This window comes from Heptranchias perlo, chromosome 31, assembly GCF_035084215.1.
Source record: "Heptranchias perlo isolate sHepPer1 chromosome 31, sHepPer1.hap1, whole genome shotgun sequence".
Classification (NCBI taxonomy): Eukaryota; Metazoa; Chordata; class Chondrichthyes; order Hexanchiformes; family Hexanchidae; genus Heptranchias; species Heptranchias perlo.
This window is the reverse complement of record NC_090355.1, coordinates 23715102-23734093: the sequence shown is the minus strand read 5'-3', so window position 1 is coordinate 23734093 and position 18992 is coordinate 23715102. Positions and strand designations below refer to the sequence as shown.

Here is an 18992-nt window from a genome sequence, read left to right as displayed (position 1 = left end):
AGATTTTTTTTTAAAGCAGAGTGTTATTATGATCTGGAATACACTGCCTGAAAGCGTGGTGGATGCAGATTCAAGAATAACTTTCAAAAGGGAATGGGATAAATAGTTGATGGGGAAAAATTTGCAGGTCTATGGGGGAAAAGGGCAGGGAAGTGGGACTAATTGGATAGCCCTTTCACTGGCACAGGCACGGTGGGCTGAATGGCCTCCTTCTGTGCTGTATGATTCTATGATTCTACAAATACCACAGAAACATCACTGAGAAAGTCTAACTTAGGTCTATAATACAGAACAAGTTTTGTACCTCCGTTTAAACTGTCATTTTAAAACAAGAACGAGATAAATAAAAATTTCATGAGTTTAGTAATTTTAGTCCCAGTCAACTTAACAGTCTAGCAAAGTATAGGCACACCTGCACTTACCCATATTTCACTTTGTTTTGCTTTTACATCTGTGTGGTTGAGGCAATCAGTGAGACGGTGAGGAACGGTCACAACAAAGGGTTGATCAAATGCAGTATGTTTCTCACAATTCTGAAATAGAACAGCATTCAATGTCATACATTTTTCTGGAGTCTCTCAATCAAACCATATTTCGATCTGTTATGTAAATACTCTCATTTCGCACAATTTTGCCTTAGAATGGTGAAATAATTCACCGTGAATCATGTGACCGCATTATTCTGTAATGATGACATCACAATAGTCTCTCAAAGATTTCATTCAATGTAATCCCAAGTCTACGTCTATCAACATTGCTTTTACTTTAAACGTCCATGTACACTAAAACTGTAGAGTTGGTGCAATGACACTAGAGAGTAAAAGTAAATGGCAATCTTGCTACAAATGACTGATCATTCTTTAATTAGTTATTACAATTGGTTGCCATTTTGTAGACAAATGGGTTATGATGAGATGGCAGATACATGGGCATGAAAAAGGGATGGTTTGTTTAAGTTGAATGGCCTTTTCCTGTTCTTTATAATTCTTATTATATAATGATACAACAATTGCATATGTTACAAGAATGATGAAAATTATCAAAAATATTTAGCAGCAAAAATATTTTGTGCCATGTTTTATTATTTGTATATGACAATTGATTCCTTTCCAACCAGCTTTTTTTGATCATTTTGAAAATCTGTTCAGTGGAAATGACAATTTAAAAAAGGTAGTGCATTGCCTCAAAATACAAAACAGTCTACCACCACTAATCATAGAGCTAGTCGGAGGTTCAACTTCCATGACTCAATATTAAAAGAAAAATACTGCTTTGTAAATTAGAATTCAGCTAATTATCCATGGAATTAAAATGAAATCACACTGCTCCAATTCCATTAGCTAACACTGCTTATTTGAGCTCCTTACAATGTAACAAACACTTAAAGAAAAAAAACATTTAACATTATGCTGTTTATACCAAGTCACTTCCTGAAACCTAATCCTATTTTGCAACATATTAAATTTTGGTTTAAGACAATGCTACAAAAATAATTCTTTATCCCTGTTAAGAGGATGAAGATGGAAACCACTCATTTCTGGGTTGCAGAACAATGCAGGAATGTAACACTCGGTACTCAGCATACACATCATAAATAAATAAAAATTGCTTGCTTCGTTACTTTCAACCTATCAAGTTGCCGTGATCATAGAATAGACTCTGTATTCCACAGTAACCCATTCTTGGATACACACAATAAACAAGAGGGAAAAGACATGGTGGTAATGCCAAGTCAGTGGGCATAGATAACGTTTTTGTTCCTTTTCTTATTCTGCAAATATCTGCAATCAAACATTACTGTTGCAAACTCATGGGAACTGACAAAGTTGATGTTTGCTGTGATTCATCTTACGCAGATTCAATTTTCTGTTCAGACTAAAAAGTGGAGCTTGTCCCTAATCAGAGATTCATGACACCATTTTGCAATAACAAGTTTGCACGGTATACAAATCATTTCCTCCAGCTTCAGTAAGTAGTTTCAAGCACCCAACACAGACTAAGAGTTTTCTGGTTATATACACACCACAAGAAAACATGAGTATTATATCTGCAGTCATCAGGACTCTAGTACTGTCTTACACCTTTTTCAAAAGAGAGATCACATCAATTTACTGGTACATACAGAGTATGCTATTCTGGTGTAAATTTCTGCTAATCAAATTGAAACATCTTTGCTCATCGAGTTACACGGCACAAAATCCCTTCTGGTCAAATTGCACGCGTTGACTGATGATGCCCTGTTATCTGTCACTGTCCACCATGATGTTTGTCTAATCCAAAACAATTTGGCAAAATGATTGAAAACCTGTCCCCACAAACTTCACTTGTATATATCAAATCGATTGATGCAGGAAATGTATTGCAAGGCATCAGCAAATCTCAGGGCTGAGATATCAGTAAACCACTCAAGCTTTGCTCTGATGATTGAGGTTCATCATCTCAAAGCCACCCCACGCCCTCCCCTCCATGCCTCCCTGATGCATCCCTGCCTTGGAATACTCTCTGAACTATATCTTTATACATAAAATCCAAGTATTTGATTTACAGACTTATCTCTCTGCCTTTCCAAGTCTGTGTACGTCTGATTTCCTACATTCACTCTCTCTCTTTATGCAGTCTCTACCTATCAGCTTGTCTCCCCTCTCCATTTCAGTCCAGGTTTTACTTTGTTTTCCTTTTATTATTTTTGTTTCATTTTTTTGCTGCCTCCTACCCTTGTCCTTTAGTTACTTCTACATCCATTTGTCCTGTTTGCACACAGATGCTTCATTTATTTTACTTGTTTAACATACACAGAACATCTCCAATCAAATAAAATCAAACCGAGAGAAAACTGATGGGTATTTCATAAGAAAGAGAACATTCCTACAGCACATTCTCGAAACAGCCTTACAACCCGGAGATCTCTGTGCACCTCCAATTCTGGCCTCTTGTGCATCCCCAATTTTCATCGCTCCATCATTGGCAGCCATGCCTTCAGCTGCTTTGCCCTAAGCTCCGGAATTCCCTCCCTAAACCTCTCTGCATCTCTACCTCTCTCTCCTCCTTTAAGTCGTTCCTTAAAACCTACCTCTTTGACAAAGCTTTTGATCACTTGCCCTAATATCTCATGTGGCTCAATGTCAAATTTTGTTTGATAACGGTGTGAAGCGCCTTGGGACGTTTTATTACGTTAAAGGCACAATATAAATACAAGTTGTTAGAAAAATAAAATGATAGTCCTGTAATCATCGAGTGGTGTAGACTAATCCAAGCATCTGACCCTCTTTCATCATCTCCATGGAGCTACGATGGGTGGGGGAGGGGCTCAGTGAGATTGTCAGGTGGAAGTAACCAGAAAAGATGGAAGATGAAGAACATTAATACACCGTTATATGGACTGATCACCTTGTGTTTCAATAACCTACAACAGATCCCAGCATTAACCAAATCAAGCCAACAACTGCTACACATCTACTTTACAAGGGACAGAACAAAGTCCTACCAGGTTTAATTAAAAAGGGACAGATGTTAATGTTTATCTAAAAACACAAAAATTTAATATCAACCAGCAAAATAAAATCATCAGTGATCTTTGAAGAGTGGCTGTAAACAAAACAGATGTTGGAACAGGATTAAGTTATGGAAAATGAGCCCACTCCTGGCACACCCTCTAACTCCTCAGGCTGTGATACTTATTACTAATGGGGCCCATCCTTTGATGATTCAGTTTGACAGCTTCCTGGCTTGTATCCCCTATTTATTACATGGCTTACTTTGCACTGTGGCAGTCTCAGCACTGGAAATGCCACTAAACACTTTCATACATATCCTCAGCACAAACCCCTCTTACCTTACACTTACAGGGATGTGGTACTTTACGTAAACGTGGGGAAAGTGCAAGATTTCAAAATACACAAAACGTGCAGGCCTGGTGCTTTACAAAAGTACCAGCATTAATATCAGTGCAAGTAAGCAGAAATAATAACAGCCTTTATTCTGCTAAGCCCTTCCATGCCAACCATAGGTATCTATAAACATACTGGATTACCTTACCCAACACAGTTGCTAAGCAGCAGCACTTGTTACTAAAATCAAGGAAATGGAGCCTCTATTAGTGCTTGTTGACAAGCTGAAGAAACCTACAGTGGCCCATTTGAGGAAGTGAAGGGCTGTTTGGAGGACAAACCTATGGTGTGTTGCGTTACCGTACAAACTGAAGGAAATGCCCTGCGCTTGTCCCGTGACACAAGTCTGAGTAACAAATGAATCAAAGAAAAACCTGTTTGCAAGAATACATCAACCTAACTGTAAACTTGTCGAAGGCAGTTATCTGAACTTGTAGGTGCTCAAGGCAAGTCTATTCTGAACATTTGCACTTTTTCAGTAGACAGGTAATAACTTACTTTTTAGCAGTTTACAGTTAATAGTCTGTCTTAAGGTACAGTATCCAGAGTGCATGGATTCTATTACTTCAATGAAGCAGATGTCACCCCAATTGTGCTGTATGTTAATTGGGAGCTTTCATTCGTATTAAAACGTGACCATCTCAAAATGGTTACCATGGATACAGAAATAGCAGGTGTCATGAGTAAAAGCAATTTTCATTTCATTTTATCTGTTGCTTAGGTACAAGTAAATTTGCAGCAACAAAGGATATAAAATGGTAGTGGGAGATTGTTGTCAAATCCACTGATGTTACAATTCACCATCATAGTTCTGTAAAAGCCCTGATTTACTATGAACACTGATTTTAAGGATTTTAATTGTGTCCTCTTTCCTCATGCCCAGATTCTGGTTAAAATCAGGATAATCCACTAAGATTTTAAATTAAAGAAAACAAGCCTTAGGTTCAGTGTCAGATCTGATCATAATAAGACTCCAAGCCAGCTCACCTGGTGTCAAAAGCATGGATGAGCTTTTAAACACGCGGTATGCTTGAAGCCTTCCGCGACCAGTGGGGCACCGCAGGGAGTGGAGTGTGTACTGGATGCTACAGACAACATTATAATTTACGTTTATTCTTTTCCTTTTTTTAATGGTTTAGTTCTTTATTAGCTGTGCCCCTCTCTGTTTGGTTTTTCATCTGACGACACTGGGGCAACCCAAAGTCTCCTTATTGGTTTATTTAGAAAAGGCGTACCAATATTGTTTTCATTATGACCTAACTACAGGAACAGCAGGTCCTGGGAAGAACTTTTGGCTTATTAGAAACGTACTGACTAATCTAGAGTTAATTGTACGAGTGTATTTCTGTTCCTCTCTCGCTTGCTTCATACCATTTTACAACCTTTCGGCTTTGTTTTCCACTTTTGATCAGTTGCTTTACTTTTTCCCCCCTCACTTCAGTTTGCATTAATCAAAAATTATTTTACAGAACTCAGCAAAATGCTGAAAACGCCCTGGTCACAATGAATAGACGGCAGTTACTTTTAAAAGTAAACATAAAATATTTTCTTTTAATGTAAATAAGCATTTCTGCAAAAGATTAATTTTCAAAGTAAAATTATTTATCTTACTATTATAAATCTTCTCCCCTGTAGTGCAGACGGCACACCAATTGTAAACAATCTCCACCCCTGCCTCTTCTGATGCTCCTCTGACTTGACCACTGGAACATGTCAGACTCCCAACCAGGGAAACTCTCTGATTCTCCAACTCAGTTGGCAGGAACAAACACCTGCCCTGAACTCAGCACCACCCCACATCATTGCACTGGGATTGGGAACTTCTAGCCTTTGCTACTCCAATGGACTAACCTTCCCAGTGAACAATTTTATTAAATTGTTTACATAAGAAATAGGAGCAGGGGTAGGCTCTTTGGCCCCTCGAGCCTGTTCCACCATTCAATAAGATCATGGCAGATTGGAGATATTATTGAACATTTCTTAATTCTTAGTGATCTTGGAATAAAACAATGTATTATATTTAAATAGTTAATAATATTCAACTAAAAAGAACTTGCATTTATATATATGCTTACATGTTCTCAGGATGTCCCAAATGCTTTACAGCCAACAAATTAAGTGCAGTCATTGTTATTTTGTAGGCAAACTGGCAGCTAATTCCCACACAGCAAGGTCTCACAAACAGGAATGAGATAAGTGATCAGATAATCTGTTTTGGTGTTGTTGGCTGAGGGATAAATGCTGACCAGAACATCTGGAGGGCTCCTCCTGCTCTTCTTTGAACTGTACCAAGGGATCATTTACATCCACCTGGAGCAAGGCAGGTGGGGTGTCACCTTAAAGACAGCACCCCCAACAATGCAGTACTCCCTCAGTACTGCACTGAGTGCCAGTCCAGTTTATCCACTCAAACCCTGGAGTAGGGCTTGAACCCACAATCCTTCTGACTCAGAGCTGCGAGTGCTACCACTCAGCCAAGGCTGACACTCATACTGTATGCAGGGCATTACTAAAAAAAAAGACAGTTTTATGAACTCCAGTTGCTATTTTTCCCCCTTCTCCAGCCGAACTGAAGACTTTGTAGATATACACCCATTCATAGTCAAGTCATGAAAATCAAGCCCATCCTGTGCCCCTGTCTGATATTGAGGAGATCTTTTGCTTACTTTTAATGAAAGATTTCAGTGACTATATTTAAAGTTACTGTATTCGTTTGCTAATATCTCAGATTTGGGCAGGGACAGGGCCAGGATTTTACAAATTGGGAAGAACACACATTAGAGAGGATTGCAAACTTGTGCAATTTATTAAAAGGAGCTGAACTCCTCTCATTCTACTCCACAGTATCCAAATCATCCAAAATTAATTTAACAGTGACACAATTTGATGCTGAATGGTATGTATTCCTGCTTTATATGTGTCAGCTTGGCAAAATCAGTTTATATTTGACAAAAAGTATAACTCCAGTTTTTCAGAGTTTATGATACGTGATCCAAATCAGTCAGAATCTCACACTTTGGGTAGTCTTCTGAGTTCATTCTACCACAGTATTACAGTAAAGGTTAATTTCCAGTGCAATTTACAACATACTTTCAAGATCCTGTGAATGTGTGATTTCCTTTTTAAAAACTGAAATCAAAAAGCAGAAAATTAAATGCTCTAAAAGAATAGGATGTGGACATGCATATGATTATGTGTTTGCTTAATATCATTAATATTAATACAAGCACATCATGTACTGTGGTCACTAACAACATAACCAGCTGACACAGAACAAGGTAGGATTGTACACGTCTATGTGCAGCAGAGTAGTGTACATTAAATGTACTAAACATTGAAAACAAGAAATGAAGTGCCAGTCATAATTCACTTAAGTGATGTTATTATGGGGACAGATAATTCAATTGTAATGAGACAGGGTTATTTGTGAATCCTATCCAATTCTTTTCATCACATTACTGTGTTTGTTTCAAAAAGTAAAACATTTCAGTGGAAGAGCAGTAAGGGCAGTTATTGACTCCATGGTGAGCTAACTTGAAGTGTCAGTTTGGCTCTGTTGGTAGTACTCACGCCTTTGAGTCACAAAGTTCTGAGTTCAAACTCTACGACATGATTTGAGCACATCATCAAGTTTGTCACTCAAGGATTTGTGGGTTCAAACTCCAATTCAGGACTTGAGCACATAATCTGAGGTGTCATCTCAGTGCTTTTCTGAGATCTTGCTGTGCACAAAATGGTTGCTGCATTTATCCCACAGAGCAATTGAATTTCACATGCAAAATGCCTAAACCTCTCCACGTCTAATGAATATGTCTATGGTAACATGATTACCTTATGGTCACCCCTAATATTTGAATAACCCTTTCAAGGAAAATGTTTAAAAATCCTAAAAACTCTGGCAGACATGGTCATCTTACATGCTCCTGCAAATGGCTCCTATTAACAATAGGGTACTGAAAGTGGCAGCAGCTGCCAACACAAGTGTACTGTGACCTTCACAATAACAGAGGTTTCCCCATAATGCGTTTATTTAATGAAGATTCATTCTCGTCAAGAATTTTTGCTTGAGCAATAATTAAGTGACCTGCATTTATATTAACATGCATTCAAATACATTTAATTCAATGTCTCAAAAGATAATTTTACCCACATGTATTTTAAAATAACAATTAAAAATAAATAATGGTAATCACTGAAAGTCTCATAGAATTGCTCTACTTCTCCTTCACTTAGTCATAGTCTCTTCTCCTTCTTGACCACCTCTCGCGTAGCAAACGGGTTATTATCCTGAAAGCTAAGTACAAATATAAAGAGGACAAGATGCAATTATTAGAACAAGTTCTGCTATTTTCCTGCATTTGCCCTCTTATTTTGAATGCTGGCCTCTTCAGCTTGGCTGTGTCAATAATTATATTTACCCAGTGTTCATGTCTGGAAGGTGAGCTATTTTTGTTGTTTGCAGGGACGTTCACTTTGTAAGCAGCAGGGCCAGCAAAACCAATTTTTTTGCCTTATCCATTTCTCAGCATATTAGTAGCAATCGAAACGTCACCACCTGATGATACAATTACTTGGCACCTCACAATTTTCCCCATTCATTAACATATCTCGCTCCAGAAATAGCCTAAAAGATTGGACAACCCCAAATTTGACCCAGACAGCACACATTCTCCTTTTGCACTTGTTTCAGATTGCAAACCCTCCTCACAATATGTTGATCCCTTGGAGTAATTCTACTCCTCTCTAGAATTACTTATGATCCCATTTTAGTTCTGCTTTCCCTCTCCTTAGTTTGTTTTAATATGCGCACGTTACCTTATCAATTACACATATTTGGGTGGCAAATGGGTTTGGAAAAGGAGGGAGACCTCCTCTACAGCTTTACTTTATGCTTATATGTGTTTTCAGATATTTAACTAAGCAATTGTATTATAGAGAAGGCTGTGCAGATTATGTGTCTTGATGACTAAAATCAATTTTGAGACTGGGCAACAATGTCAGAAAACAAAAAAGGAAAATAAATGTAATTTTAGTAAAAACATTGTTTATGGTTAGAGAAAAGTTACATTGCATTCTGTAAGAATTAACTGATTCTGTTTACACAGTTAATCACCCCTGCCCTCCACCCTATCACAGACCGTCCCCTTTGTTATTTCCTTCCTTCCCCACTTTCCCTGGCAGTGTACTTACTTATAAACTGTCAAATCTCTAACCTGTTCCAGTTCTGATGAAAAGTCATCAACCTGAAACGTTAACTCTGTTTCTCTCTCCACAGATGCTGCCTGGCCTGCTGAGTGTTTCCAACATTTTCTGTTTATAAACTGTTATTTCCCAGCTGGATTTTTTTGGTCCTAATCAGAGTGCCACAGTAAGCAGGAGCAACAGAGCTACACAAACATAATATGCAGAGAGTTACAATCAAGCAACGCTATTGGTTGGATGAAAAGACTGAAGCCAAGCTTCAACAGTTGGGAGCAGTTCTTGTGGATGAGGTCATTGTGACAGATCACTATTATGACAATGATAGATTCGATTTGGCCATGAATCAAATCTGGCTGAGTCAGAGAGACCATCAATGGGAACTCATTATTGGTCTACCAAAGTCTGACAGCACAATTGATGCAAACGAAGAACACCCCGAGGAGCTGGTCTCCAAATCAGAAACAACGAGAAGCAAAGATAGACGTCAGCATGTGGACTGTCTCATTTCATCGGAATATAATGGCAGCAGTCCAAGATTAAAGACACAGAATAAAGCACAGACATCTGGAAAAGAGGACAATGAATGGGAAGAAGGAAACACAATGCAGGAACATCAAACACCAACAGCTCCTCAACAACGGAGTAGAATGACCAGCAGTGAAAGTGGTGCACATGCAGAGCCTGGATATACACATAATGAGCTCAAAGCACACAGACAGATCATTGAGTATATTGCACAGTTTCTAGAAATCTCTTTGACAAAGGAGGAAGAAAGCATTATGAAAATAAACCAATTTTTTCAGCTGGCAAAAATTCACCATTACGCTAGTTGTCACATGACCAAGAGAAGAACATACAAATTGCAGGATACCTACAGAATTGTAATTGACAAGGATGAATTAGCGCCCAGGATTTCTGCTGTTATGTGTGTGGATGTTGATGTGTCAAATATCATCAAGGAACTTGAAAAGATAGAAGAAATAGCAGCACATTTGAAAATTGACCTGTGTCAAACAAATCAGATTTTGGCTTAATCAAATTTCTAATATTCTTGTTACATTTTTCAATACATCAACAAAATAATTTCATGTCACCATATAAAACTATGGTCCTGATCAATGGTTTGCTGAAGTTGTATCCCTGGTACAATTTAGTCTGAAACTAGACTGGAAATGTTGATACATGCTCCAGTTCTGTATATGTCATAGAAACTGGAGTGGTATTTTTCTGACTAAGTGCAAACTGCCACAATTTTTTGTTTGGCTAATATCATCTAAATTAGGCAACCCTAAAATAGGCACTTAAAATTATATATGATTCAGTGTCCAATTAATAAAAGCTCTCTTCCTTTTTCTCCATTTTCATGGGTTATGATATATTTTACAACTTAGGTTAAAGAACTAATTCTTCTGTACCATAGAACCATAGAAAAGATACAGCACAGAAGGGGACCATTCGGCCCATCGTGTCTGTTCCGGCTCGAAGAAGCACCATGTGCCCATTCTAATCCCACCTTCCAGCACCCGGCCCGTAGCTTACAGCACTTTAGGTGCAGGTCCATCTACTTTTTAGAAGGGTTGAGGGTCCCTGCCTCCACCACCAATTCGGGCAGCAAATTCCATACACCCACCACCCTCTGGGTACAACAAGTTTTTCCTCATGTCCCCTCTAATGCTTCCACCAATCAGCTTAAATCTATGTCCTCCAGTTCTTCAGCTCTCCGCTAGGGGAAACAGGTACTTCCTCTCTACTCGATCTGGGCCCCTCATAATTTTGTACACCTCAATCAAGTCACCCTTCAGCCTCCTCTGCTCCAGGGAAACAACCCCAGCCCATCCAATCTCTCCTCGTAGCTGCAATTTTCAAGCCCTGGCAACATTCTTGTAAATCTTCTCTGCACTTTCTCCAGAGTACTTGCGTCCTTCCTGTAATGTGGTGACCAGAACTGCGCACAATACTCCAGCTGTGGCCTTACCAGCATTTTATACAGTTCCATCGTTACATCCTTGCTTTTGTATTCGATACCTTGGCTAATAATGGAGAGCATTCCGTATGCCTTCTTCACAACCTTATCTACATGTACTGCCACCTTCAGGGACCCGTGCACATACACTCCAAGGTCTCTCACTTCCTCTACCCCTCAATATATTCCCGTTTACTGCGTATTCCCTTTTATTGTTTGCCCTCCCTAAGTGCATTACCTCACACTTCTCCGGGTTGAACTCCATTTGCCACTTTTCCGCCCACTCCACCAACCCATTGATATCTTCTTGGAGTCTACAGCTATCCTCTTCACTATCAACTACACGGCCAATTTTTGTGTCGTCTGCAAATTTGCCAATCATGCCCCCAAATCATTTATACCACAAACAGCAAGGGACCCAATACTGAGCCCTGTGGCACACCACTGGAAATGGATTTCCATTCACAAAGACATCCGTTGACTTTCACCCTTTGTTTCCTGTTACTGAGCCAATTTGGGATCCAATTCGCCACATTTCCCTGTATCCCATGAGCTTTTACCTTTCTGACCAGTCTGCCATGTGGGACCTTGTAAATGCCTTACTAAAATCCATGTTGACAACATCCACTGCACTACCCTCATCAATCCTCCTCGTCACTTCCTCAAAGAATTTAATCAGATTTGTAAGGCATGACCTTCCCTGAAGAAATCCATGCTGACTATCCCTGATTAAACCATGCCTTTCCAAGTGATAGTTTATCCTATCTCTCAGTATTGATTCTAATAGTTTGCCCACCACCGAGGTAAGACTGACCGGCCTATAATTGTTCGACCTCCGTAGTCAGAAGAAATTAAAATCACAAGAAACTTACTTCAGGGCACGATACATCTACATGTTGGCTCCCCACCTTCAGCATGTATGAAAAACCAAATGTCAAAGCTGTCTGACATTATGTATAAGAATTAGATCTAAAAAGGTAGAATACAGAAAAAGAAAACACTACATCTGGAAGTGTCTGTTAGCATTTTTAATCCTACAGTGAGTTATCATAAGCTACCTCATGGGTGGAATAAAAATCAAATCAAGTGCCTCAACATGCATCAGTCTGCCTGCATCATAAACAGCACTGGTTTGTTACAGAGTTAGAAATGTCCATCCAGGCCAGAGCAAGCTGTGTGGTATTACAATGAATATACAAATAAAGGTCTGCATAACACACGTGAAGGGAAAATTGATCACATGTTCTCTTTCAGCTAACATCAGGCATAGTCTCTGTCAGTGAATACCTCTGCTAATCTAATAAAGATCGCAATCCTTTCCATCCTTGGACGCCATTCTGAACCAGTTGTTAAATGTGACAAATGGCTATGTTTTGATGTGTTCTGTCATTTGTATCCATTAGCAACCAGAGGAAGGTCGCTAGGTGCTGCATTCGTGTTCTTGCTGAATGCATTTATAATGTCGCTACATATGGTGACCAAAGCCAATCTTCCTCCAGGGTAACCCCACAGATGTAATAAGAATTTCTGCATGGTGGAATGAGTGATGTGACAAGAAGAAATAGTTCCGGTGACAGGCTGATGGTTTGTGAAATAACATGGAAAATATTTTCACTGTGAGAAAAAAATAATTTTGCTTTTAAAAACATTTGAGGTAATTTAAATTGAGAGCACGATTGTGCTATGTGAAGTGATACCTATTAGCATGCTGGATTGAAAGGAGGCACAACTCCAAGTTCCTGAGTCCTAGTTTATTGATGAGAGCAAGAGGTCAACAAACATGTTCACAAATTGCACAGGGAAGAGATATTGGTTTGAAGACGTACCGATTTGCCACAGGTGTAAATATCAGATTAACCAGGAAGCCATAAGGTGTATTGTATTTCTAAAAGATACACCAATTCACCGATTACAATAAACAGAAATATCAATTGTTGAAGTTCCAAAAAATGTATTCTTTACATTACTAACTATAATCTTGGTTACAGAAGCAATGATATATAGATCTGATTGATTTTAGACATGAAAGACTCTCTGGCCCATTAAAACATTATGCTGTGTCTGAGATTTTTCTTCTCCTGACACGAGAACAAATGAATCAGCAAACATTCCAATTTCATCTAGATCCACCTCTATCACTGAACTCACCCCCAGCTGCTGACTGTATTGCACTGTATAGTATCTAGTTAGGGATTAGGTTAATAGATATAGGGACAATTGTAAACAGATGATCAAACAACATGGAACACAATGATTCTGATGTTTGTTTACATGGGAGATCACTTCTGAATTACAACTAGACTGGTATTAATCAACAGAGGCATGTTGCTGTATATAGATGATGTGAAATTTTATTTGACTGCCTTTGTCGTGTAGAAATTTTGAAAAACGTTCTCTCAGATGATTATGTAAGCAAGGTCGAACCCATGATGTGCTACACTGTATATGGTCAATGGAAGGAACTGGGTTAATGAATTGACTGGTCTTTTCTTCCAAATTTTATATTTTTTTCAAAAATATATGCTACAAAGAGAATGAATAAATAAAGTGCAACTGCACATGTAAAACTCTCATGTTTAAAGTTATACTTCCTATGCTCGTTTGGTACCTGGATTAACACAGCTAAATCCAAACAAAGCTCAGAATTGCTCCATTTGATTGGGTTCATCATCATCCCCACCTGAATTTCCAGGGATTCAACCAGATGAAACAAGTGTTTCAGTTGCTCAGGTCAGTAAATATTTATTTGTCTATCGTAACTCAGCTTCTACATTGGTGAGTTTAGTCCTTTGATTGCATTTTTGATCTCATTCTTCTGTAGGGGATTGTCAAACACAACCTGAATGTTAAATTACATTCAAGGCACTGCAACTTAATTCACCATCATAACATCAATTTGTTTTTGTGACACAGCAATTAAAAAGTAACTTAATTCTGGTGCCTTGGAGAAATCAATACAAAAAGCAATGTCCATCAACAGCTGTTGAAATGAGTTACAACAAATTGCAAAAATCCTGAATTTAATTATGCACCGCTCTGAATGTAACACTCGACACATGCTGCAATGATAAAGCCTCTTCTCTGTTCTGTGAAATGAGACAGCAAGCTGTTGTTCTTTTCCAACACATTCCTTGTGCCTCAAATCAAGCAAACAATTCATCATACACTTCAGCTGTCAATGTTATACCGTCTGCAAGCTAGTAACCCCTGTATCTCGTCCCATCCTTTCAGTACTTTCTATAGAAGTATAAGTGCTCATCTTATTACAAACTGGCATTACATTCTATATATAAACAGATCTTATGGGCTAAAGCCAGAATCTCGCAATGTGCTGAATGGTGAGCAATGTCCAGCCAAGGAATTAAATCATAAGCATTGACAATCTTTCAAACAACTCCTTGAAGAAGCAAATACATCCAAATAAATGTTCCTCTGGTGCTAAGGAACCGGACAAGATGAAGAATTCTAGCTGGAATCCTCAGCCAAATGGATTAAGAAAACAATTACATAATTTAACAGGAGAAAAACATATCAAGGAAGGTGAACTGAACATGGTTTTCTAGCTCTAAAGATACATCCAGTGTATCTGGAGTTTAGAAAAACGTTAAGAGGAATATCATACACAGGATAATCAAATGCAAAATGAACTTGTTCGAACAGATCTCATTACGGAGTATCACTGGGCAGATCTATGCCTTAATCACGCTTAAAACTTTATTTCTAATTCTACTTTCATTCTCCTCTTAATTATTCATAGTATGCTCATGTGATTCTCATTTGGGTGGGCTGAACGTCTGCTTGGTACTGATCGTGATATATCTGGTATGTTAAATAGGAAGGATTTTGGTGGTGTCTCTGCCCCTGCCTCAGCTCATTTGCTGCTGAAACCTTCATCCATGCCTTTGTTACTTTTCGACTCAACTATTCCAATACTCTACTGGCTGGCCTTCCATCTTCCACCCTCCGTAAACTTGAGCTCATCCAATGCTCTACCACCCGTATCCTAACTCACACCAAGTCCCATTCACCCATCACCCCTGTGCTTGCTGACCTACATTGGCTCCAGGTCCGGGAACGCCTCGATTTTACAATTCTCACCATTGTTTTCAAATCCCTCCATGACCTCGCCCCTCCCTATCTCTGTAACCTCCTCCAGCCCTACAACCCTCCAAGATCTCGGCGCTCCTCCAATTCTTGCCCCTTGCATATCCCCAATTTTCATCGCTCCACCTTTGGGTACCGTGCCTTCAGCTGCCTAGGTCCTAAGCTCTGAAATTCGCTCCCTAAACCCCTCTATCTCTCTCTCCTCCTTTAAGATGCTCCTTAAAACCTCTCTCTTTGACCAAGCTTTTGGGCACCTGTCCTAATATCTTATGTGGATCAGTCTCAAATTTTGTTTGATAATGCTCCTGTGAAACGCCATGGGATGTTATACTACGTTAAAGAGGCTGCATAAATGCAAGTTGTTGTTGTGTAGGTAGATACCTGTAACCGATTTTCTCCTCCCCAAGCAAAGCATTTTGTTTTTGCTTAGTATTATGTTGAAGAGCGAATGAAGAGGAGTAAACCTGGGTCAAATGTACATGGAGGGTAAGATTCTAACCCAAGTCTCCTAGGTCTGTGGTGCGATGTATTAATTCATGGTGCTACCAAACATTTCTCCTTGAACACTGCAGTATATTTTAAACACAAAACTCGACAAGTTGTGTTCAAAAGAATTAAATTGGAGGAAAAATTATTAAACAAAAAAAAGTTACACTTGAAGACAACAACTTAACAACCAGAATTCATTGCCATGCTGAAAGCTTCAATATCTGATGACTAGCAATGACTCAGAGTTCCAGCAATCTGTAGGTGGTTTTGAATGTTTGCTGGTAAAACTGGATTGGCAAGAAAAAGATGTTATGGAACATGTTAAGCCTCAAACTAAGATGGAGCACAATAGTAGCATTTCATTACCATAACATGTACAGAATTAGATTGATGAAAACCAGCACTGGTTAAGGTATAATTATTACTTGGGAGTATTTTTTTAAGTAAATTAAACTCTTATTATTGCCATATTGAGTAGAAATGTCTGATGGAATTGGGGGGAGGAGGCTCCATGTCCAGAATTTGGGGGCAGAGAGGGAGGGGGCTCATTTTCCAGAATTTGGGGGAGTGAGGGGGTTCAGTGTCCAGGTTGTTGATGACATTTCTGTTTTGTTCTCTTTTTGGATGTGGCAGACCTATTGGGTTGGATTTTAACTTGCCGTAATCGATGTTAACGGGGATGGTCGCGGCCTCAAAATGGGGTCAGTAGACTTAATGCCACCTTAACGCTCGCTGTCACTTTCACAGGGACAGTTTGCCCCTGGAACAGACTGGCTACCAGCACACTCCGCCGGTCGGCTGCCTAGAAGTTAAAATCAAGTCCATTGTGTTTCCAGCACTTCCTGATTTTATAAATCAGACCTCGTGCATTCTCTTTCTCTTTCCCCTGCCCCATTCCTTGATTTTTTTTTTCCTCCCTTGTGTAGGCTTTTCCCATACTTGCCATGGTGGCTGTTTACATTCTTTTGTTCCTCTGACGTCTTTTCATTGCCTCTTTTGAGATAATATTTTATGTCATCTAGCACGTTTGTGATTTTATATTAAGCAGTTTGCAGGTCACTCCAACCACCACTGACCTTCTCCTTTAGTTTGCATCATTCGTTATCTGTTTTCCTGCCCCCTTTTTTCACTCTTCCACCCAACAATTTATTTAATTTGCACTGCTGAGGAACGGTCTAAGCCTGAAATTGCTGTGTACTTTGTGTCCACAAATGCTGTTAGTAAGAGAAAAAAAAAATCACAACATCTATAAACAAAATTATCTTAATGTCCAAATTATTATTTGAAGGTACTGTGCTTTATTTTTCACTTTAGGCCATACCAGCAGAGCAACAAACAGCTGCAGTCAGTGGTTCTGGTGGCAAACCAGAATTATTATTGCCTGCTTTTGATACCAAGACTGCAGCTTTTTCCTTTTGCAACACACATATGTAATTGACACTGAAACAAAAGGATTTTTCAAAATATTACAAGTAACTGCATCTGGTCTAAGCATGAAAAACTGATTTTTTTTTAAAAGCACATTTAAAGATCTTTATTCCATGGGGTGTTAGTCTGCCAACTGTACATTTTCACAATCTCTCACTTATACAGTTATAAAATGTGTATTAATCAATAAATGCCCCCATTTTGGTGACTAACCACAACTTACTTGTCATTTTGTTGCCTACACACACACAAAATATCCCAATTCCTCTTCAAGTGTTTATCCCATAAGGTCAGTTTTTTGCTTAGCATAATCAATGCCTTAATCAATATTATTTAGTTAATGCCTTTTGCATACAAAATAAGTTTTAAAAGGTTATCACTGTGTTCCCTTTAGAGTGTCATGATATAGCCCAAATGAAGCAATAAGATTCACAAATACAATCTTGCAGATTTTTGAGTTACTTGTAGTATTTTGAGATGTACAAAATTGTTTCATTGCTAATGTAATTTTAAAAAGGAACATGGTCACCCTTCCAGGGAATTTTCAGTCATACCCACCCTTCAGTCCACTACTTTTTCTTCTCCCTCTTTTCCATCCCTTCTATTACACGTTATCCCCACATAAGTAGACAGTCAGGTGATCTGCGAACACACCTCTATCCTTGGCCACTAAAGCACATGCAAGAGCAGCTCCACCTGAATCTCTCCCTGATTTTCTGGAACCTCCCTATGGGAAAGCATCAGACCTTCAATACAACAGCATGGCTCAGATCACATGAGGAACCATGGTGCAAATTCACATTCTACCACTCAACAGGGAAGCTGTTATCGCTCCACTGTCCTGCACTACACTAAATATTTTTTCATATATACTCTATTACGAAATACAATTGAAGTTCAATTGCACTTTTAGTACAAATCCACCACGACCAGCAACGGGGCTTGAAATAAGACAGCTTGTAGTATAATGGTGCTACTGTACAGGTATTTTAGCACACCTATTAATAACACAGCGCCTTTTTACATTTTCTTTCGGCAAGTTCAGGTTGACCTTGTAAAAGTCGATTCAAAATGGTCCTTTGTGCAGGTATTCTTGTGCCTGCAAGTTTCATTTGCTGTGTCATTGTTCAGCATTTAGCCATTAGAAAGCATAAAATAAAAACTGTGCACCAATGCCAGATTATTTTTATTTTCAATTAGAAAATGCACTTCATAAACTGTAGCAGGCTTTGATTGAATGCCATGAATAAAGCAATCATGAACATAGAATATTTGTTTCACATACAGGAGATCACATGATAAAACATGCTCTCGTTATATTGATTACAGGTGAGATCAGAACAAGCTTACAACCCAACATAGCCTAACCAATTTCAGGTTTTTCATAGATATCTGAATTCTGGTAACTTGGATCAACTCAAACTCAAGTTGAACTGTTCCTTTAAAAAAAAACACAAAATACCCATCCTGTACGTGCGCTATTGTTCTGATAAATTACAAGAAGTTTCCCCACCAAAATGAAAGATCCAAGCTGAAAGCACAGCAACAAAGTTCATTTAAAATTATATATAATTTAACCCTCCCTAGTGGATAATGGCAAATTCTGGTCTCACTCAAGAGCATGTGTCCAAAAAAACTTTTAAGTCCTGCCCCTAGAGAGCAAGATTGGCAGTTACTGAAAACAAAACTGTAACTATAGAGACAAAGTGATAATTATTTTGTTTACTTAACAAGCTTAAAAAGAATGTAATGTACTCTCATCCTTCTGGAAGATTTTCAAAAAAAAACCAAACATTCTCCTGCCAATTTTGTCCTCTTCCTCTCCTGAAGGCATCAACTCCTTGCTGAAATACAGTTCCATGGGCACCAGGCACCTTTCAGTACATTGCCTGAGTGGTCATTATTCACACGTGTGCCTT

At 38.8% G+C, this 18992-nt stretch overlaps 2 protein-coding genes across 4 annotated transcripts in view; one reads left to right on the top strand and one right to left on the bottom strand.

The window, feature by feature from the left end:
• ralgps1 (Ral GEF with PH domain and SH3 binding motif 1) overlaps positions 1-18992 on the bottom strand; it is a 540533-nt gene that overhangs the window by 458023 nt on the left and 63518 nt on the right. For 2 of the 3 annotated variants that reach the window (XM_067969743.1, XM_067969745.1), the window contains exon 2: positions 423-533. The exons of the other annotated variant lie outside the window; for it this stretch is intronic. The gene's annotated coding sequence lies outside the window, so the exon portion shown is untranslated. The remainder of the gene's footprint in view (positions 1-422; positions 534-18992) is intronic. 3 annotated transcript variants of the gene reach the window in all.
• Positions 9290-10256, top strand: si:dkey-191c17.2 (uncharacterized protein LOC100005628 homolog). The gene has a single exon (XM_067969424.1). The coding sequence runs from the start codon at positions 9290-9292 to the stop codon at positions 10121-10123; it is 834 nt and encodes a 277-aa protein (XP_067825525.1). The 3' UTR covers positions 10124-10256.

What these genes read in the sequence shown, in the direction of transcription:
- si:dkey-191c17.2 (XM_067969424.1), top strand. Translation starts at nt 9,290, where the DNA reads ATGCAGAGAGTTACAATCAAGCAACGCTATTGGTTGGATGAAAAGACT.